Here is a 21,076-nt window from a genome sequence, read left to right as displayed (position 1 = left end):
AAAGGGAGGTGGAAGCAGGGAAGAGAGAAAGGGGGAGGGAGAAATTAGAGAAAAGGGACAGAAACAGACACGGGGCAGAGAGTTGGAGAAAGACAGAAACAGCTAAGGGGAGACCAGACTGAGGACGGCGGGCAGGGAGGAACTGGGGAGAGGTCCCTGCAGACTGGGCACTCAGAATTTCAGCTGGGTTATTACCAGGCAGCCCGATCTTCGGCCTCAGGATCACTTCGAGTGTGGCCTTGTTGAAAATCTCCTTGCTGACCTTCACCTCGGCAGGTCCATACACACCCACCAGGACGGAGGTATCACCTGGGGAGATAGCAGGGGAAGGCTCACTCACACGTTCCCTGCCTCCAGGGCCCAATGTGTGGCACTGAGCCCGATGGCCAGGGCTCCCAGTGGCAGCCCCACCATGGTAAGGCAGTGATTCTTTGAGCGCTCCCTCAACTTCTCTGCCTGTGCTTCCTCATCTGTAAAATGGGGATAACAACAGTACCTCCCTTGTGGCCTCTTGTGGGGATTAAAGGACACAATTCACGTGAAACAGAGCACTACCTGGCACATGCTGAGTGTGCAAGAGATCTTCGCTGATACTAGTGAGTTCTTCCTGAGAGCTAACCTTCCTCCTTCCTACTGCAGCTGGCCTCAACTTCTCTTTCCAAAGCTTTCCCCAGCCCAGCTCTCTTCTCTCAGGCATTCACCTCCAAATTCTGCAGCAAGCCGGACACCTGCTGCTTATTTCCCCAGAGTGGGTAGGATTGGGGCACCAGGCATACAAAGGAGACTGCACTAGAACAGTGGCTTCCAAACTTTTTTGACTGTAACTCCCATTAAGAAATATATTTTACAGCATGACCCCAAACTCACCCCAATATGTGTTTATAAATGGAACAAAGGCAGCACAAAACAATTCATCCTATTTAAGACTGCAACCCTTTCCAGCACACCCTATTCCCCTTCTCAACTATATTCTTCTCCATAGCATTTTACTACATGTTTTAGTCAGTTATCTTGTTTATTGTGTTTCCCCTACTAGAATGTAAACTCCGTTAGGGCAGGGTGTCTTTAATCAGTTGTGTTTATTGCTGTACCCTCAGTGCCTAGAACAGTACTTACCATAAATACATATGTGTTCAATGAATGAAAAAAAAAAAATCAATGAAAGGTTTTTTTTTGTTTGTTTTTTTTAAAGAGACCAGGTCTTGCTCTGTCACCCAGGCTAGAGTGCAGTGGCATGATCATAGCTCAGTATAACCTGGAATTCCTGGGCTCAAGCTATCCTTCCACCTTAGCCTTCTAAGTAGCTCGGACTACAGGTGCAAAAGCAGGTTCTGAACCTGGGTAGAAGGTAATGCCTGAGTGATACGACTAATGCTTATGAGGGTGAGCTCCACGTCTATCTCCAGAGGCATATTTAGCTGGGTCAGGGAGTTGAATCCACTTTGAGAGGTATTTAGCTAGGGGAAGGGGATATTTGCCCAGTAGGAAAGACCTGCCCCAATCTGAGGGAGAGATCATATCATATGGAGAGGTGTATATCCCAATCAAAGGGATATTTACTCAGTTGGTAAGGTGGGAGTGAGGGAAATATTCTTCAACCCAGGGTGGGGACATCACCTTCAATCTGAATATTTAATAGGGTAAAAGATCTGTCACAGTCTAAGGAATAATGAAGCCCATGGTAGTGATCTGCCAGTCTAAGAGACATTTATGCAAGTGAACAGGTTTGCATTAGTTCGGGATGTATGAACCCAGGCTGTGTGTGCGGGAAGCGGAGAAAGAATCTAGTCAAGGGGATATTTATACTAGTGAGGAAATTTTCCCTATTCTGGAATATCATTTTGGTGGGAGGGGAGGAGTCTGTCCTCTCTCATTCTGAGAGATATTACCTGGGTGGAGATACCCTCTCCCTTCTAGTCCGGAAAAAGACATGTGCGTATCCTAGCGAATCTAGTACTATCCACCCGGACAAGAAATTCTGCATCCGTGCAGGAGAGACTTTTATCAGCTAGTATCGCGGGGAAGTGAGCACTCCATTGCAACACACGGTAGCCGCTCTCCGAAACAAACACGACCTGGGTGAACCTCACCCGGGCAGTTCTTACCTGGGTTAAGTTCTTACCTTGCATGAAAGAAGCAGAGCCATCTGGCCGAGACAGCAGGTTTTGTTCGCAGGCAAAGTGCCGGAGGCTGCAGCCGGGGCCCCGAGGGCCGGACTCTGTTCCAGTCTCAGCGCGGATCTTGGCGTCCGCGTGCATGGTCCCCTCCATAGCGCCAGAGCCCGCGTGCGGCTGCAACTGCTCTTCCGCCCAGCAGCACGCACCTGCGCATAGGCCGCGTGACCAGTGCGCACGCGCAGGCCCAGGGGCCGTCTGAATTGGCTCCCGCACGTGGCTTAGCGTTTACCAACAATCTGGCTCCGCCCACTCCCGCCCCCTAACCTCGGCAAAGCCATAGGACGGTAGCGAAGAGGGGGCGGGCCTTGGCATGGACGCGTCCCATCCGAGGCCCCCCGGACCCTAAAGCCCCGATGCTCTGGTCAGATTGCCCTCTTCTTTGCCTGTTACAGGAGAAGCTACGAATGAGGCGGTCGGAATAAATTTTGGTAAGATAGCTTGTCTTCTCCACCTCTCTATGCATCCTAGCTACCACGGGACGGGAAAAAGGTGGTCTTCTCGTCAGAGTGGTGTCGGCATTTGAGTCAGGCTCATGAAGGGGCAGCCCCAGTCTGGAGCAAGAGGGGGCGGATCGCCGAGTGGTTGTTGGCCAAGATGGCGGTAGCGGTCGCTGCGGCCAGGGTCTGGGGGCCAAGCCGAGGCCTGGGCCAGGCTGCCCTCCTGGCGCTGCGGCGACCTGGGGCTCGGGGGCTGGCTAGATCCGTGAGTACGTGGGGCCCCAGCGGATTTTCCTCAAGGGGGAATAGGAATGCAAAGGCTATCTTCAGGGCGTGGAGCCCCTGCCTGGTGTGAAGGAAGGGGTGTCATAGAAAGAAAAGGGACTGGGAGAGACTACTTGGAGAGGACACTCAAGGGAAGAACTTCCACTTCTTTAGGAGAGGAACAGCAAGGCAGCTCCTTTGTGGGTACTGAGGAAAAGAGGGGTGGGGTTCCTTATTTGTTTTCATCTATCTCCAGGGGAGGTCCCTTGGAGAGACAGGGGAGGATGGCGAGACCTTGTCCCTCAGAAGTTGGGGAATGAAAATGACTTTGTCTCGGGGAGGCTTTCTTCTGAGTAAAGAATCCTCTTCAGAGAGGAGAAAGGAGAGATCAGGTTCCTGTCACGGGCTTTTATAGGACCCTGCATTTCTTTGCTTCTTTGCCACAATTCTAATTTTAAAATGGATTGCGTAAGAAACTTGTTTGATTCTTGTATCCCCTGACCGAATGTCAAGATAGGAACTTCATGTATTCTGGACACTATACAGAGGACATGATTAGTAAGTGTTTGCTGAGTTAATGAGGGGAGGAAAAGAGGAAGAGAAGTCCAGACAGAGCACTTTGCACACATTTCTTAGAAACACTTGAGAAAGCTTTGTTTCTTGTCAAAAGGGTCAGAATCCCTTTGAGTAGATGGTGCTAAGGGCAAGATCACGCTGCAGAAAATCTAGGTGGAAGCCCCTGCTTATAGGGGAAGAGGCAGTGGGCTGCAGAAGAGCCTTGAACTAAAACTTCACAGATAAGAGAGTAGTAGGCCGGGTGCTCAAACCTGTAATCCTAGCACTCTGGGAAGCCAAGGCGGAAGGATTGCTTGAGGTCGGGAGTTTGAGACCAGCCTGAGCAAGAGCAAGACCCCATCCCTACAAAAAATAGAAAAATTAGTTGGGCGTAGTGGCCAGCACCTGTAGGCCCAGCTACTTGGCAGGAAGATCGCTTAAGCCCAGGAGTTTGAGGTTGCAGTGAGCTATGATGACACCACTGCACTCTACCTGGGGTGACAGAGGGAGACTCTAGTCTCCTAGTCTCAAAAAAAAAAAAGGGGAGTAGTAGTTAAGTGAGTGGGTTCTGGAGCTAGACCACATGGATTCATATCTCTGTTCTGCCACTTCCCAGTGTGTAGCTTTGGGCAAGGGCCTGCACCTTTTGGACCTAATTTCCCTCTCTGTAAAATGCTAACAGTGGCCACATCATAGAGTTATTGTGAAAATTTAATACGTAAAGTGCTAAGAACTGGACCTGGCACATCATAAGGGTAAGAAAAATATTGGTCACTGTTGATAGTGAGGGTGGAGGGAAGGGACAAAAACTGTCCTTGGAGATGGAGAGAAGAAAGGAGGTGACCTTGGGAGGGCTTGGATTGATAAGGCTGTGGGGAAAAATTTATCAAGTTCTTGTGAGGTTCGTTCTGATCCTCTGATCCCTCATCACAAGGAAGGGAAGATGGAATCTGTAGGAAGAAGCTCTGGGCAGGGGAAGAAGCGGGAGGAAGGTGAAGAGGATGGGCCAGGAGTGGAGCCTGAGTACCTAGGAAGGGAGTGACTTGAAGCAGGCAAGTATGGAAAGATCGCAGGAGCAGGGCAAGAAGTGGGTAGGGCAGTCTCCTGCCTTTGGGCTGTTCCCTTTTGCTTTTTTTTTTTTTTGAGCAATCATATGCTCCACAGCTGATGGTAGTCCCAGGAGCCCATTGGCTGGGCAAGTGGGGTGGGAGTTGGGGGACCGGACTGGGGCTGGGTAGGGAAAAGTCTTGTGTTGCTGATTAAATCTGTTTCCCTCCGGGCTCAATCTCCCAGTTGCCTTCCCTCTTGTCTCTTCTGCTTCCTTTTTCTTTTTTTTTTTGAGACAGAGTCTCACTCTGTTGCCCGGGCTAAAGTGCCGTGGCGTCAGCCTAGCTCACAGCAACCTCAAACTCCTGGGCTCAAGTGATCCTCCTGCCTTAGCCTCCCAAGTAGCTGGGACTACAGGCATGCGCCACCATGCCCGGCTAATTTTTTCTATATATTTTTTAATTGTCCAGCTAATTTCTTTCTATTTTTTTAGTAGAGACGGGGTCTCGCTCTTGCTCAAGCTGTTCTTGAACTCCTGACCTAGAGCGATCCTCCCACCTCGGCCTCCCAGAGTGCTAGGATTATAGGCGGGAGCCACCACGCCCGGCCTGCTTCCTTTTTCTTGGGGGGGGGGGGGGTGGTGGAGAACTCCCTATGTTTTATTTATTTATATGTTTAAAGTTTTGTATTTTCTTAGAGTCACTGTTTTTTTTTCCCCCTCTCACTTGTGTTTCTAAGATTAAAAAGGAGACTGCTTTTCTGAGTTGGGGGGAAGATGTAGTAGCATTTAGTCAAAGAAGACATTAAACCAGGCTGTCCAAAAGAACTTTTTTTGCAGTAATGGAAATGTTTTATATTTGCCCTGTCCAGGTCAGTAGCCACTAATAACGTATGGCTACTGGACACTTTAAATGTGGCTAGTGGGACTGAGGAACCAACGTTTTAATGTCAGTCAGTTCCCCCCACCATGTTAGTCAATGAGTTTAAGTTTAAATAGCCACGAGCGGCTGGCGGCTGCCATAGTAGATGGTAGAGTTTTATGTAAGTGGAGATGAAGAGATAGTGCCTGGGGGAAAGGTTGGGAGGTTGTATAGTTACAAACAGATTGGATTGAATTACTGGGCAAGTGGCCTTAGGAGGAGGGATGGGGCTGCTTTACTTTGTCCCTGCCTTGTTGCCTGTCCTGCCACCACCCCCTTTATTGGAGGCGTATGGCCAATTTCTACCTCCCCTTGCTGTCATAACAGATGTTTTAGTGCTCAGGGCGAAGAAGAAGAAGGAAACTCAGTTTGTCAGGGGAACGTGAGTCGGTTTCTCAGCCAGCACCCCAGGCCTGGGCTTTTGCCAAGCCATTTCACTCCTCTGACTCCAGCAAGAGGGGTGAGTAAAGTCCCTACCCCACTGGGAGTCAGGGAGCACCTAGAGCTCAGTCTGTGCTAATTATCAGTCACTTTATTTCTGCGACCCAGCTGCTCAGGGGCAGCCTATCTGGGGGTTCCAGTGCCCTGTGCATTTTCTCTAAGTGGTAGGTGTGTATTGCGGGATGAATGGAGACGGTCATTACTGATCTCCTAATCATACGGGTGCCTCTCCTTGGCTAACACTTTAAGAAACCTAGCCTCATTTTTCACATCATGAAGCACTTTATGATTTACAATGCCAGCTCACATCCATTATTATATTTAATACAGCCACACGGCAAGGTCTGTACTGGTAGTGCTCTCCTATCACAGATAGAGAAGCTGAGGCTTAGAGAGGTGAGGTCTGAAGTTAGAGCTCTAGGTTCCGAAGCCCCCTTCTTTTCATGGTACCAGGCTGCCAGGAGGAAAAGGGTTGGGGCTTAGATTTCAGTCTTAGGCAACATCCTTCTTAGGTCAGCAGTGGCGTGTGTCGCCAGCCTGTGCCCGGGCTGTGGGGCTGGTTGGAACTTAGGTTGGGAAGAGCCCCTCAGCCCCCAGTGCCCCCTTTACTCTCCTCACTTCAGCCTCAGTCACCACCTTTTCCTTCCTTGAATGTTTCTGCTCTCAACTGGAGGCCTTTGTAGGCATGAAGTCCTTCAGATGATGGCCGACATGCCACTTCCACAGAGAAGCTTCTGGACTGCAGACACCGGGTCTTGATCTTTAAAACGGGGACAGTAGTAGTACCTCCTTTAGAAAGCTGTGGTGAGGATTAGAGAAAATGCTTCCTTCCCTCCCCTGCACCTCGCCCCAGGCTGTCACAGGATCATACCTCACTGCAGCCTCAAACTCCTGGGCTCAAGCCTTCCTATTGCCTCAGCCTCCCAAGTAGGTGGAGCTACAGGTGTGTACCACCACACCCAGCTATTTTTTTTTTTTATAGAGAGGAAGGTGTCACTATGTTGCAAAGGCTGGTATTGAACTCCTGGCCTCAAGTAATCCTCCTGCCTCCCGAAATGCTGGGATTACAGGCACGAGCCACTGTGCCTGGCCAAGAAAGTGGTTCTTATGAAGCACTTAATACATATACTGAGCACTCAGTAAGGGCTCAAGAAATGGGAGTTTCTGCAAACTAGGGACCGTAAATCTGGTCAGGGAAATGCCCTCCCCTGGGGCTTTACACCTTCAGTGTCTGGGGGAGAAGGTGTGCCAAAGCCCCTGGGTCCCTGAGCCTGCCTAATCTTCATACCGCCCGCTCCTAGGCAGATATCTGGGAAGGGGAGGGTCAGCTCTTTGCTTTGTTTGAGGGCAGAGTGCCTCAGAGGTTAAGAGAGAGCAGGATTGGGTGGCCTTTGCCATCCCAGATATTGAGGACTTGGGGTTAACTGGCACCGTCCACAAAGCCTTCCATTCTCTGGACCTGACCTTCCTTCCTGCCTCTCCAGGCAGTAGTGGTCAGGCCGCCTGGCTGTACATGCTGGCGTGGCCACTCGGCATCTCTGTGGCTCTGGACAACCCCTCTGAGCTTCAGATACCATCTCTTTCTGATGGAGGTGTGGTAATAATACCTGCCTCACCTGGATAGGCGTAAATAAAGCGCTTTGAGCAGCACCTAGGCATGCAGTTACTCTTGGTAACCTGCTCAGCTCTGCTGGTCTTCAACATCTCTCTTCTCCCGCCTCAGAGCCTTTGTTGTTCCCTGGGACTGATGTTCTAACCCTTGGCCTTTTCCTGGCTCACCCCTGCCTGTCCGGCAGGCCTTGGCTCAACTCCTTCTCCACGACTCCTTTCCTGGTGCTCCATCTGTTGCTGGCTAGGGAGTGTTCCTCCCGGAGCTACCAGCGCTGCTTTACCCACCGCTCCACAAGCCTGCAAGGTAGATAGTACCTCCACGAGGGAGCGCAGTTCAGGGAGACTGGTTCCTGTCCGACATTGCATGGCTGGAAAGGGACAGAACGAGGGTTGGAACACCAGCAGTTTAGCTCTAGAGCCCATCATCCCACCCGCCCTGTGCTGACCACTTTGCTGTCTGGCCTGCACTGAGATCACCCCTCTCGGCTGTAACATATGTGTTCAGTATTTGTCATCTGTCCCTCCCTGGTTCCAGCCGTCTCAGTTCAGGGCCTGACTTGGAGCGAAGTTGTCAAATATACTTAGCTACTCGTATTTATGAAGAACTCATTATGTGCCAGGCACTGGACTAAGCAGTCATACATAGGTGACAACCTGTGAAGTAGGTACTCATTCCACCCTCAGCGTGCACAGCAGGTAACTGGAGCTCAGGGAGTTGGAGTTACACAACCATGAGGTGGTGTCTGCTTGGAGTCCTTGCCCTTAACCACCGTGCCTTAGGGATTGACGCCCCCAGGGCCACCCCAGTACTGCTGGGCAGACCAGACCACCCAGAACAGGCAGGTGGTGCTTCCTGTGTGGTGGGAGAGGATGTGGCTTGAAAGCTTTGTGTGAATCTGTGCAGCCAGCCTCTGCCATTGTAAATCACTGGCCACCGGGACAACCCCCCTCCCAAAACAGAAGACAGAATGGGTGGAGTCACATCCTTCCTCTGCAGGCATTTGACCACGCAGTCCTATTGGTGGGGCATTTCCTCCGGACCAGGCTGAGCCCTTTGCTTATTGAGTCGATGCGGTGACCCTGGGGGTAACCCCGGGGGTGGGGACTACGGTCATCTGCACAGACCCAGGAAAAAATGGGGAGGAAGGCCCAGCCCAGGCCCAGCTCCAGTATATGGAGCACACCGGGGGTCCTGATGGGAGCTGTCCAGCCTTCAGAGGCAGACAGCCCTCTCCTGACCCCTGTTGGCCCCCTGTCAGTGCCACTCCGCCGACGTCAGCCTTCAGTCCTGTTCTGTTGGCATATTGGCACATTGTCTCCCCTGTGCCTCAGTTTCCCTCTCTGGAGTGTCTGCTGGGGCCAAAGTTTAGTTTTAGAATCTGGTTTAAGGTGCAGTCAGTTTTTTTTCTAACTCTTTACCCCGCCTTCTTCCTAAGGTGCCAGTGATGTTCCTTCTTCCTACTTCCTAACCTTCCTAGATTTTTTTTTTCTCCCTTCTACCAACTTTTTTTTTTTTTCTTTTTTCGAGACAGGGTCTCACTCTGTTGCCCTGGCTAGAGTGCAGTGGCATCATCATAGTTCACTGCAACCTCAAACTCCTGGGGTCAATCGATCCTCCTGCCTCAGCCTCCCGAGTAGCTAGGACTACAAGCATGTGCCACCATGCCCAGCTAATTTTTCTAGTTTTTGTAGAGACAGGATCTTGCTGTATTGCTCAGGCTGGTCTTGAACTCCTGGCCTCAAGCGATCCTCCTGCCTCGGCTCCCAACGTGCCAGGATTATAGGCATGAGCCACCCGGCCCCTTCTTCCAATTTGTGAGCACATAGTATGTCCTAGGCCTATGTGCATTATTTTAGGAACTTTTCACACAGCTCTCTGCAGCCTTTTTACAGATGCAGAAATTCAGGGAGATGAAGTGTTTTGCAGAGAACCACCAGGGAGCTAAGGAATTGGAACCCAGGTCAGTTTGACTCCGGAGCCAGTGAACTGAACCACTCATTCATGTATTCGTTCAGTCATTACCTCTTGAGTGCCTGCTGTGTAAGCCGACCTGGCCACTGCCCCCACCCTCCTAGAACTTGTGGTGCGTGTGGGAGACAGACACAAGACAAAGGAATCTTCTAGATAGAGGTGAAGCTCCAGCTGTGCTGAGTGCTCAGAGGGGGAAGCGCAGTGCTGCAAGGGGCGAGCAGCTTCCTTCTCGCAGGGGAGGGGAGGCCTGCTGTGATGTCGTCAGGCCTGAGCCTGCCCTGCCGTGGGGAGTGTGATTTCTTCACAGCCACAAACCACAGATAAATGCACGCACGTAACACGCTACCCCGCTGGAACCCTGCGGCTTGTTCACTGCAGTTAAAGCGGGGAGTTGGGGAGGACACACTTGAGCACCCACGTGTGGGATCCAGCTGGTGGCACACCTTGCCCTTCTCGAACTCCTATTGACAGTGAAACCACAATCACTGACCTACGCAGAATCCGGGGCGTGTTGGGAAGAAAAGACGCAGATGTGTGGAAACAGGGCCAGCACTGGCAGCGGGGTTAGGAGCATGGGACGCGGGGTCTGAATCTCAGCTCTGCCCACGTCTGAAGCCCGGTCCTGACATAATTTGTGTGCGTGGCCTGGTGCAGTTATCTTCTACCTCTCCAAGCCTTGGCTTCCTCGTCTACTCAACGGCAAGAGCAAATAATCCCGCCTCGTAGGTCCTCTGAGGACTCGGTGAGGTCGTGTATGAAAACTCAGCCTGGCGCGCAGCAGGTGCTTCGTAAAGGGGAGCCGTTCCGATACTTAGGCTGGTTCAAGGCTACCTAGCCTCACGGGGTGAGGGCAGGGCGGGCAGTAGAAATGATAATGGCCAACATTTTTTTGAGTGTTTGCTGTATGGCTTACAGATCTTCTGCTGAACGTGTTGTACGCATGATCTATGTAACTTAAGCCTCACAATATTTCCACATGAGGTGTCGTCCATTTTACAGATGAGGACGGGCACACACGAAGAGGGAAAGTCACTTTGCCATGTCGCCCAGTAAGGGATTTGAACCCAGGCAGTCTGACTCTTGAGAGCTCAAAGAAGCTCTATTCTGGGTGGCCTCCCTGGTGTGAGGTGTAGGGGTCGGTAAGGGCCCTAGGACACTGTGCAGGGGGTGTGTGCCTGGGGTGGCAGTGGGACACAGAGAGGAGGGGGCATCTGTGGCCAGATCGGGGAGGCCTTGAAGCCAGGATGGCAAGTTTGGGCCTGTGTAATGAGAGTGACAATAGCTACCCGTTCTTGAGCTTCCTGCCACTTTATTGAGTCATTTAATCTTACAACAGCCCTGTGGGATGGATGTTGCTGTTTTCATCCTAATTTTTCAGAAGAGGAAACTGAGACACAGAAATTTAATAACTAGCCCAAGGTGTCACTGTGTGAGTCAGGTGCCAGAGCCTTAACCACCCGTCCCTCCTGCAGCTGGAATCGAGCCAGCAGGAACCTCAGCACTGCTCCTGACACGGGTGTCTCCTCCACCCTCTCTCCCCAGCACCCCCACAGGCAGCAGCAGCAGCAGTTCTCATCTCTGGAGGACAAGCCTCAGTTCCCAGGGGCCTCGGCAGAGTTCATAGACAAACTTGAATTCATCCAGCCCAATGTCATCTCTGGAATCCCCATCTACCGCGTCATGGACCGGCAGGGCCAGATCATCAACCCCAGCGAGGATCCCCATGTGAGAGGCTGCCTCCCCGCTCCTGTGCCCCTTGCGCCCAGACCTCTTGCCGTGTCCTCTCCCGTCCCAACTGCCCCACGTCTGTCTGTGCCTCCCTCTGTAGCTGCCCCAGGAGAAAGTCCTGAAGTTCTACAAGAGCATGACGCTGCTCAACACCATGGACCGCATCCTCTATGAGTCTCAGCGGCAGGTGCGTGGGGACAGACCAGGGGCGGAGGGGGGTGTCTAGGATTATCAAAGGCCCCCCTACCTGTGTTTCGGCCAAAGGACAGCTCCCAGGGAGGAAAAATCCTTTGGGGATCCTTAGAGTTCTTGGGGCTGTGGAGGAAGAGTGTGGGAGGGGTCCTGCCCAAGGGCAGAAGGATGGACCTGATCACTCAAGACACCTGCTGTGCGCCTGACGGGGCTGCCTGTGCTGGGAGAAGGTAGGGAGGCCAAGGCCCGATGGCCCTTCCTCCCGGGAGCTCACAGGCCTGAGAAACGGGAGACCTGCAGCGCTTCCTGGAGTGCCCGAGGGACCACCCTCGGCCCATGTCAAATGTGTTGTGATCCTCAGAAGTCTCAGTATCAGGGGACAAAGATCCAGTCAAACCAATGCCCACAAATAAGGAATTTATTGACTCAACTGCACATCTGGGGGCCTGTTTTCAGGCACAGCTGGATCCAGGGGGCTGTGGTTATCGGACGTTAATCAGACGTTTTTGTTTTCCTTGTGTCTTTGTTGTCCTCCTTTGCCACGGCTTTCTTCATTTTCAAGCGGCAGTGGTCTCTGGCAGCTCCTGACTCATGGGGAGGTGGCAGAGAGGAGGGGTTCAGGGTGCAGGCGCTGAAGCAAGTCTGGAAGATCAAAGTCCTGGCAGTGCCCGTTTCTAGCTCTGTGGCCCTGGGAAAGTGGCCTAACGTCTCAGCGCTTCAGTTTCCTTGTCTGCACTTGCCTCTTGAGGTGTCACGATGCTTGATAGTGGCATATGTGACAACCTTAGGAGCAGTGAACTGGCATTTAGCCAGCACTCAATAAATATTAGCGATTATTATTTGCGATGACCCTACCAGTCTTGCGGTTATTATCTTTCCCACTTAGCATTGGAAAGAGAATGATCCCTAATGTTCCAGCAGAAGGCCCAGGGCTGGTGCTCATTGGCCAAGCTTTGCTCATAGATTGGTGACTGATTGGCCAGGCCCTGGACATGTGCCCACCCCCAGGAACCGAGAGAGTAGAGGAATAGACCCCCTCCCTCCCAGGCCGCAGAAGTGGAGAGCAGGAGCAGGGGGTCCTGTCAGACGAGGGGGAAGCACGTTGGCAGGAAGCCCTCAGATGTCTGCCACGCCTGCTGGGTCAGAGGAGGGCTGGCCTTGGGAGTCTGCCTTTGTGTCAAGCCCCCAGGTGATCCTGCTGCGGACAGTTAGCGGATTCGGGCGGGCAGCCCACTCTCGGGCTTTCCCACTCACAGGAACCCTTTGTATGGGTTCCCCAAGATAGGGTGGCATCTTCCCGCTACCCACAAACATCCCTGGGCTCCCGCTCTACATAGAGTCAAGTCTGGCCCCTCCTGACCACCGTGCTCGCTCCCCGTTCCTCTGTGGCTTGGTGCTCTCTGCTCCCTTCTCCGCAGCCCCAGTGCCGGGCCACCCACTCCTGCGTGCACAGCCTCCTTCCTGCACCTGCGTGGGCGGCACAGATGGGGCTTTGGAGTCCAGTGGACTTCGGTCCAGTTGCAGCTGTGACTTTGGGCAGGCAGTTTTTCTTCTCTTTGTCTCAGTTTCCTTAGTGTATTAAAAAACAGGGCCAATGACAGAACCCACCCTGTAGGATAGGGGTAGGGATTCGGTGAGACCCAGCATGTATGATCACTTGCCTATTGGGTGACATCAGGAAGCTCTCAGGAAGATCACCTCATCCATCATGGACCATAGTTCAGCCCATATCTGTTGGGACTATGTTTTGCAGTAACAGATCTCCTTCCCACTCAAAAAATAAAAACTGTTACAAGTAAAAACAAAAGCAATAGCTTAAGCAGATTAGTAGTTTCTTCTCTTAGATAGATGTGCAGACAGGTGGTCTGGGGCTGGTCTGGTGGCACCCTGATGTCACTGGACACCAGTCTCTTTTCGTTGTTTAGATCTGCTGTCCAAAGCATTGGCTTCTGTTTTCTCCAGGTCCCCTCATGGTCCAAGTGGCTGCTGGACCTCCCTCCATCACGTCTCATTCCAGGCAGGAAGTAGAAGGGAAGTGGAAGGTCAGACATGGTATATCCCAGCTATGTCCCCTGTCATCCCCCAGATAGTCCCACCCAACACCTGCTTACATTTCCCGGGTCACTCCTAGCTGCAAGGGAGACTGAGAAATGGAGTCTTTTATTCCAGGCAGGTGCTGCCTATGAAGGATGAGATCTTTGTGAACTGAGAGGAAGAGGGATAGTCTCTGCTGCCAGCCCAAGTCCTGTTTCTCTGGGGCCAGTCTCAGGCTCCTCCCCGCACTAACCTCGACAGCCCCACCAGGCCCTCTGGCCCGGCAGCCACCCACGCACTTGGCACTGGAAGGTCAATTAGCTTTTAATTGGCTCCCCACTTGGAAGAAAGCACAGATTCATTGGGTTCCCCACAGCAACTGCAAAACATGTGGAACTCGTGGAGGAGGGCACTGCTGAGCCCCAAGGAGGACTGGCCATGGGTGTCCTTCAGAGCGCTGTCCAGGCTCGCTTTGTTTCGCTTTCTATGTGGCTCCGGGTGACCTCACTTCTGTCTGTGGCCCAGGGCTTCCCCAGCTCTCCTGCCAAACGGCTTGTCAGAGTCCTACATCCGTCTGGCTCCTTGCCCTGGATGTTCCTAGCAGCCTGTCCGAACTTGACCTTGGCGTCTTCCTCCCAGACCTGCTGCTCTTCCTCCCTAGTCCCCTTCTCAGTGAAGGGCACCACCATCCCCCCCATCTGCCCACGCTGGACTCCTGCGTCTCATCCTTTTCTCCTCTCCCGTCGTTCCCTCTGTCCCGAGGTATTTCTGTAGAGACCGTTCAGCTGCTCAGCGGCACCATCCAGGGCCTGGACCCCTCCTCTCTTTCTGCTTCTCTGTTGCTGGCGGGTTGGCATCCATCCTGTGCTTGTTGCCTCATGTTCACAGGAGGGCTGCTGTGGGTCCAGGCTTTAGGCTATGTTCGAGGCAGGAAGGAGGGGGTGGGGGCAGGGCTGGTACCTGCCGCAGTGGTCTCTTTTATCCAGAAAACAAAAGCAGACTTCCACTGGAGTCTTTAACTAAAACTATGTCCCGTAGCCACCTCAGGCTGCAAGAGAGGCTGGGAACCTGAGTGTGTGTCTTTTCCAGGCTTGCGTTGGGGATTTGGGTGAAGGAAGCTGGCCTGGGCCCGGTGTGGCCAGCTGGCAGGTCCTGCGACCCTCGCACTGCTGACTCGGCTGCTTAAGCTCGTCCATCTGCTCCTCTCTGGCCTCCCACTGCCGTCACGCCCGGCCACCGCCCCTGCTCTCCTGGTTTGCTGCAATTAGCCCTGTTTCCTCCATCCATTTCCCGCACAGCAGCCTCAGAGAGGTTCCTAAAACACACGTCTGACCACATTGCTCCCTGGAGGAGGACAGTCAGTGGATTACCACTGTTCTCAGAGTAAAGTTGATGTATTGTTCTGCATTTTCTGGGTGCTGCCTCCCTCTTCCGCCTCATCTTCCCCACCCCTCCTCCCACTTTGTGTCTCAACCCTTCTGGCTTCGTGGTGTTTATTGTCCCTTCCAGGAGTCCTCCACCCAGCCCGCCTTTGCTGAGCCCAGGCAGTTTTCCCTGATGTTTTCCCATGGTGGGATGGGCATCTCCTCTGTGCTCACATCACAGAGACCCGATCACTCCGGCTCTAACCAACCTGACAGTTCCTCCATGAAGGCGGGAACCTTAGTGCGGCCTGGCCCAGGGCTGGCCTTCAGGAAGACTCCGTTGATAAAAGGAATCATCAGGAGTTGGGCAGGATTTGGATGGTTCTCTGTCAATGCCCAGCGTAACCGAGCTTGGGCCTCTGGGCCCCCTTCCTCCCCCAGGGCCGGATCTCCTTCTACATGACCAACTATGGCGAGGAGGGGACGCACGTGGGGAGCGCAGCCGCCCTGGACAACACCGACCTGGTTTTTGGCCAGTACCGGGAGGCAGGTGCGTCTGTGCGTGGATTGGCCCTGTGTTCCCTGTTGGGGTGCACATTTTAGTTTCCCCAAATGGTCTTCCAGGAGCAGCATGGTGCCAGAAAGGTCTAAGGAGCTGGAAGAACTGAGCAAGGAAGAGGCAAGCCAGGGACAGGACTTGGAGGGGTCAGACTTCTCTCTGAATGCCAGGAGCTGTGGTGGTTAAGAGCCTATGATGTGTTCCTTGTTCTCACTCATGTGGGAGCTAAATATTAAAAACAATAGATCTCACGGAGACAGAGAGCAGAATGACAGTTACCAGAGGCTGGGGAGGGTTCCAGGGAGGGGGGATAAAGTGGGGATGGTTAATGGATACAAAATATAGATAGATAGAATGAACAATATTTGATAGCACAACAAAGTGACTATAATCAACATAAGTTAGGGTGTACTTGAAAATAACTAAAAGAGTGGAATTGGAACGTTCCTAACACAAGGAAACGATAAATGCCTGTGGTGATCCTAGTTACCCTGATTTGATGAATTCACATTGCATGCCTGCATCTGAACATCGCAGGGACCCCGTCAAGATGTACAACTAGTATGTACCCATAATAATTAAAAAAAAAAGAGCCTATGCCCTTAACCATTCATCACCAGTTGTCAGGTTTTAGGCAGATCAGTTCTCTGAGCCCCAGTTTTCTCACCTCCAGAAGTGGGATCACGATGGTACCTGCTCTGAGGGCTTTCTGGAAGGATGCAGTGAGGCCAGGCCCAGCCGAGGTGCGCTGGGACCCCGTGCCGTGGACCCCGTCCACACAGTGCGGGTCTCCGCTGGCTTCCTCAGTGGCTGTGTCCTTAAGGGAGCAGGAGCAGGTAGGAGGGCCTCTATAGACCGGAGCACGGTGCGAGCTCAGAGAGCCTGGTGGGCCCTGGCTGGGGAGCTGATTGAATGAAAGGAAGGAAGGATCAAGGAATAGGAGCGAAGGAAACTGAGGAACACTAACGCGTGCCTGGGAGCGAAGGAGTTACCCAGGGAGCAGCGGGTGGGTGTTTCAGGGATGGTTATTGGTGAGCAGTAGGCCCATCAGACCTGCAGTTTCCTGTGCAAGTCAGCGCCCCCTGGGCGTAGGGACCCCAAGTCTGAACTTTTAACACTTCCCCTGCCCCTGTCCAGTACCCAGGGCCACATTCTGAGAAAGCCCAGTTCCAAGATGTTGTGTCAGTATCTTGGACCTTCTCTGACCGTCCACATGGCTCCTTTCTCTCTCCATCCAGAGCACCTCCTCTACTCCCTGCTGTATGTACCGTGTGACCACGTTTTATGTGAATTTATATTGTGTTGATTCAAAAGCGTGTGACAAAAAATACTAATAAACCTGTATTAAAGGTCAATGTTGAAGCAACACTAAACACCCTCAACCCTTAGATTTCAGGAAGTGGCTCATTCCAAAGCCGATTGTCCACGCAGTGCTGAGCTGTGTTTATTTTGATGTCTCATGGTGGCACCGCGTTAGCTGAGAAACACTCCCTGCTTCCCTTTCTCAGGCTCATCAGGAATTGTGTGCATTTTGCCTTAGGCCGGCTCCCTACTCTGCCCCTTTGTAGCTGTGTGATGTGGAGCCCGATAGAGGAGCCCAAGCGGGGAGGATAATCCCCCCTGCTCCATAGGGTGGTGGTGAGGATTAACCAGGTTACTCGATGAACAGTGCTCGGAATGGTCCTTGGCACATAGTGTTATCTGCATATTTGTGATTGTTCGGGGAAGATACGCAGCCCTTGCGTAAAATGTGACCGCCGTGTAATGTGACCCCCATTAAGTTTGATTCCGAAGAAAGGGTTCTGCAGTAAAGAAAGGGTTTGGAAACCACTGGAAACCACAGACAGCTGCTGCTGTGCAATGCTCCTGTTCTCAGAGCGCTTGCAGGGGACGTCACTGATCTACGGCGCTGCCCCTGAGGCTTGGGTGCGAGGATTGTCCCCCTCTTCACGTGGGACAAAGGGGCTTGTAGCTCGTCCTAGGATGATCACAAACTCCCTGCTGTCTTCTGACTTAGCAGAGCAGTTCCCTTTGCTGGTGAGGTGGCGTCCACCTGAGGTTTTGTTTGAAGAAAGGGTTTTGACTGCTGTGACAAATCAGAATATTTCCTCTCTAGTCCAGCAGCTGTGAATGAATTAGTGGCCTAGACTTTTATGTGGTTTATGGTGATGATTTTTAGAAAGTAATTGAATTAGTTGAAAACACTTGAATACCAGGCAGTTTCTCATTAAAAGAAGGAAAAAAGGGCTATTTTTGCTTTCTTTTGAAAAATCGGATTATCAGTCAGCTGGTCTGAACATCAGCCTCGCCCCTCAGCCAGGCCTGTGCTTTCCAGTCTGCCCGGCAGGTCGTGGGTCCCTGGCACCTGCCCGGTCTCCGAGAACAGCACCCACGTTTGCCTTCTCTGCTCTAGTCCAGCTGCCTTGTACAGACAGGGAACCGGAAGCCCTGGTGGCAGGGGGCTCACCCTGGGTCACCCACGGCGTTGGTCTGACCCCCGCACGGCCCACCCGGCTCACCGCTCCCCGCTCCCCTCCTAGGCGTGCTGATGTACCGGGACTACCCCCTGGAACTGTTCATGGCCCAGTGCTACGGCAACGTGAGTGACCTGGGCAAGGGGCGCCAGATGCCCGTCCACTACGGTTGCAAGGAACGCCACTTCGTCACCATCTCCTCTCCACTGGCCACGCAGATCCCTCAGGGTGAGGACGCGTGCCCTGGGCCTCGTACGTGCAGGCCAGTGCCACACCCTGTCCAGGCCTCAGCGTTTCTCCCTCCTGAGGGGCTTCTGGGTTGTCGCCAGTCAGAGTCCTGTTCTTTGCTCCAGACTTTGCACATACCCCTTGTCTGCCACCCTTCAAAGGGAGACTCTGGTGCTGTCCCCAGCCCGTTCCGCGGCTTTGCACCCGCACGACCGCACTCTGCATTTCCCGACTGTGCCTGGCCCGTTTCTCTGCTCACGAACACGTCCAGGGTGTTCCTGGGCACGTACCGGGTCCCAGTCACCGTGCCGCTGCTTCGCTTCATTGTCTCAGGACACTTGCCATGGCCAGGGGGGTAAAGGTTAATATTTACTCTTGTTCCTATTTTAAAGAGCCAGAGATTGAAGTGTAAGAGGGAAGGCACTTGGTACAGGTCACATGGCAGGGGGAGAGAGGAGCAGGAACTCAAACCATGGACGTGTCACTGTAGAGCCCAGGCTCTGGGCCCTCACCCTTGTCTTCCTCCATCCTCAGAGTCAAGCAAACTCCTCCGAAGCTTACCCTAGGTGCCCTGAAGCCCCTTCTATTAAAGGAGCTTGTTTGGGAGCCAGACCCACCAGGTGCCAGGCCTGCGCCCACACAGTGAGACCAAGCAATCGCCCCCTGCCCCCGCTCCGCACCCTCTGGGGCCTGCAGTCTGGTTGCAGGTCAGCGCAGGCTCTTCGCAGGCCTCAGCGGTGTGCCCGGCGCAGTGTGAGGCGCCACCTTGGCTTGTGGTGTTCTGTTTGGGAACAAGGAGCAGTTCAGGCCTCTTAGGTGGGCGGCAGGCAGGGAAGCTTCTCAGCGGAGGGGCGTTTGAGCTAAAGGGTTTCCATGAGGGCTGGGCCTTGCTCCAGCCTTCCATGTGGGTCCCGCCAAGTCACTCACTGGCAAATGTGTGGAGTCCCTGCAGTATGCTGGGCACCGCTCTAGGGGCAGCAAACAAGACAGACACAACCTCCATCTTCCTGGTGCTGCCACCGTGGGGAGACAGACAGTGAATACGGAGAAGTGACACCAGGAGTGTGTCAGGGCTGACGGGTCCTATGGGAACAGCCAAGCCAGCGAGGGCGTGGCAGGTGCTGGGGCGGGTGGAAGGTGACACTGAAGCGTAGACCACAGGAGGCAAGGGAGGGAGCCACGTGGCTGTCTGGGGGCAGGTGTGTGCTCGGTGTGTTTGAGAAGCAGGGAGGCGCCTGCGGGGCAGGTGTGGAGTGAGCAGGTGTGGAGGGTGGCTGGAGGTAAAGTCCTAGAGGTCCTAGAGGTCGGGGGGTGGCGGGTGGGTGCAGATTGTGCAGATCGGTTGGGGCAGGAACTTTGACTGCTACCCAGAGTGGAATGGGAGCCAGGGGCCGTGGGGTGGGGAGGAGTCTGCTGTGGGAAGACTTGGCCTGGTCACATGTCAGCAGAGTCCTCTGGCTGCCCCATGCAGAGCGGATGGGGGTACCGGGGGCCAGTGAGGAGACTGTTCGGTAACTTAGGCGAGAAGTGACAGTGGCTTGACCAGGGTGGTGTGGAGTAGACGTGGGGAATGACAGAACATTTTGGAGTTGCAGGGCTGGGTGCGATGGCTCATCCCTGTAATCCTAGCACTCTGGGAGACAGAGGTGGGAGGATCGCTTGAGCTCAGGAGTTCTCAGGAGTTTGAGACCAGCCTGAGCAAGGGCGAGACCCTGTCTCTACTAAAAATAGAAAAAATCAGTTGGGAGTGGTGGCCTGAACCTGTAGTCCCAGCTACTCTGGAGGCTGAGGCAGGAGGATCGCTTGAACCCAGGAGTTGAAGGTTGCTGTGAGCTAGGCTGATGCCACGGCACTCTAGTCCGGGCAACACAGTGAGACTCTGTCTCAAAAAAAAAAAAAAAAAAATCTGGAGTTGGAGATGCCGCTGAAGTTTTTGGCCTGAGCCCTGAGCCGCTGGGAGGATGGAGCTGCAGGCTGCAGTCAGCTGAGAGGGAGAAGACAGGGTTGGGCAGGTGCTGCGGGAATGTCAGGAGGTCCGGGGTTTTCTTTTCCTCCCAGAGCTTGACGACAGTGGCCTGAGCCCCAGAGCCCGGGCTGGGGTGTGTGGATGTGCGTTTCTCCTCCTGCTCACCGCCCTCTCCTCGCCCTGCAGCGGTGGGGGCGGCCTACGCGGCCAAGCGGGCCAATGCCAACAGGGTCATCATCTGTTACTTTGGCGAGGGGGCAGCCAGTGAGGGGGATGCCCACGCCGGCTTCAACTTCGCCGCCACGCTTGAGTGCCCCATCATCTTCTTCTGCCGGAATAATGGCTACGCCATCTCCACGCCCACCTCCGAGCAGTACCGCGGGGACGGCATTGGTACGGGCCCTGCTGGCCGCTCCCCATGCCCCTCATCGCCTCCCCACCCCCAGCCCCGTGGTGTCCAGCACCTGTTGGTCGCAGGAGCCAGTGAAGCCAGCGCTCTGGTTTGTCATCCTCCCCTGTTATCACTCTGCCTTCTTTCCTTCCCACTTCCCCTGCTTCTTCCCTCCTGGGTCTGTGCATTTTCCTCACCTGCGCCCCGGCCTGACCAGCTCCCCTCTGTCCCCACAGCGGCGCGAGGCCCTGGGTACGGCCTCATTTCCATCCGCGTGGACGGCAACGATGTGTTCGCCGTGTACAATGCCACAAAGGAGGCCCGGCGGCGGGCTGTTGCAGAGAACCAGCCCTTCCTCATCGAGGCCATGACCTACAGGTGCCTGCCTGTCCCCACATCTCTGCCAGCACCTTAGCAGCCTCCTCATGGATCGCTGTCCTTCCACAGAACATGCCTTGTCGCCCCATACCGGATCCCCTTCCTTACCGTTATTCCACTCCCAACTCTTCTTCCCTGGTCTGTCCCTCCCTCCATCCCCCTCTCCAGGGGGCTCCACACTGACCTTGGGCCCCTCCCCCGGGCAGGATCGGGCACCACAGCACCAGTGACGACAGCTCTGCCTACCGCTCCGTGGACGAGGTCAATTACTGGGACAAGCAGGACCACCCCATCTCCCGGCTGAGGCGCTACCTGCTGGGCCGAGGCTGGTGGGACGA

The 21,076-nt window shown here is 53.8% G+C and overlaps 2 protein-coding genes across 3 annotated transcripts in view; one reads left to right on the top strand and one right to left on the bottom strand.

Annotated features, from left to right (window-relative positions):
• EXOSC5 (exosome component 5) overlaps positions 1-2,317 on the bottom strand; it is a 6,776-nt gene extending 4,459 nt beyond the window's left edge. For both annotated transcript variants that reach the window (XR_001138012.1, XM_012657063.1), the window contains exons 1-2: positions 2,123-2,317; positions 196-309 (exon numbers count right to left, since the gene is read on the bottom strand). Coding sequence is in view for 1 of the 2 variants with exons in the window: in XM_012657063.1 (XP_012512517.1) it covers positions 196-309; positions 2,123-2,270 (262 nt within the window). In the remaining variant the exon portion in view is untranslated. The remainder of the gene's footprint in view (positions 1-195; positions 310-2,122) is intronic.
• A 429-nt stretch (positions 2,318-2,746) lies between these two features.
• Positions 2,747-21,076, top strand: part of BCKDHA (branched chain keto acid dehydrogenase E1, alpha polypeptide) — a 19,312-nt gene continuing 982 nt past the window's right edge. The window contains exons 1-8 of the mRNA XM_012657068.1: positions 2,747-2,879; positions 10,967-11,149; positions 11,253-11,339; positions 15,184-15,292; positions 17,842-18,003; positions 20,156-20,362; positions 20,597-20,738; positions 20,945-21,076. Coding sequence (XP_012512522.1) covers positions 2,772-2,879; positions 10,967-11,149; positions 11,253-11,339; positions 15,184-15,292; positions 17,842-18,003; positions 20,156-20,362; positions 20,597-20,738; positions 20,945-21,076 — 1,130 coding nt within the window. The 5' untranslated portion in view covers positions 2,747-2,771. The remainder of the gene's footprint in view (positions 2,880-10,966; positions 11,150-11,252; positions 11,340-15,183; positions 15,293-17,841; positions 18,004-20,155; positions 20,363-20,596; positions 20,739-20,944) is intronic.

The sequence above is a fragment of the Propithecus coquereli genome, unplaced genomic scaffold (genome assembly GCF_000956105.1).
Source record: "Propithecus coquereli isolate 6110/MARCELLA unplaced genomic scaffold, Pcoq_1.0 Scaffold53, whole genome shotgun sequence".
NCBI classification, from domain to species: domain Eukaryota; kingdom Metazoa; phylum Chordata; class Mammalia; order Primates; family Indriidae; genus Propithecus; species Propithecus coquereli.
Note: the sequence above shows the minus strand (reverse complement) of the source record. Positions and strands in the feature narration are given on the sequence as shown.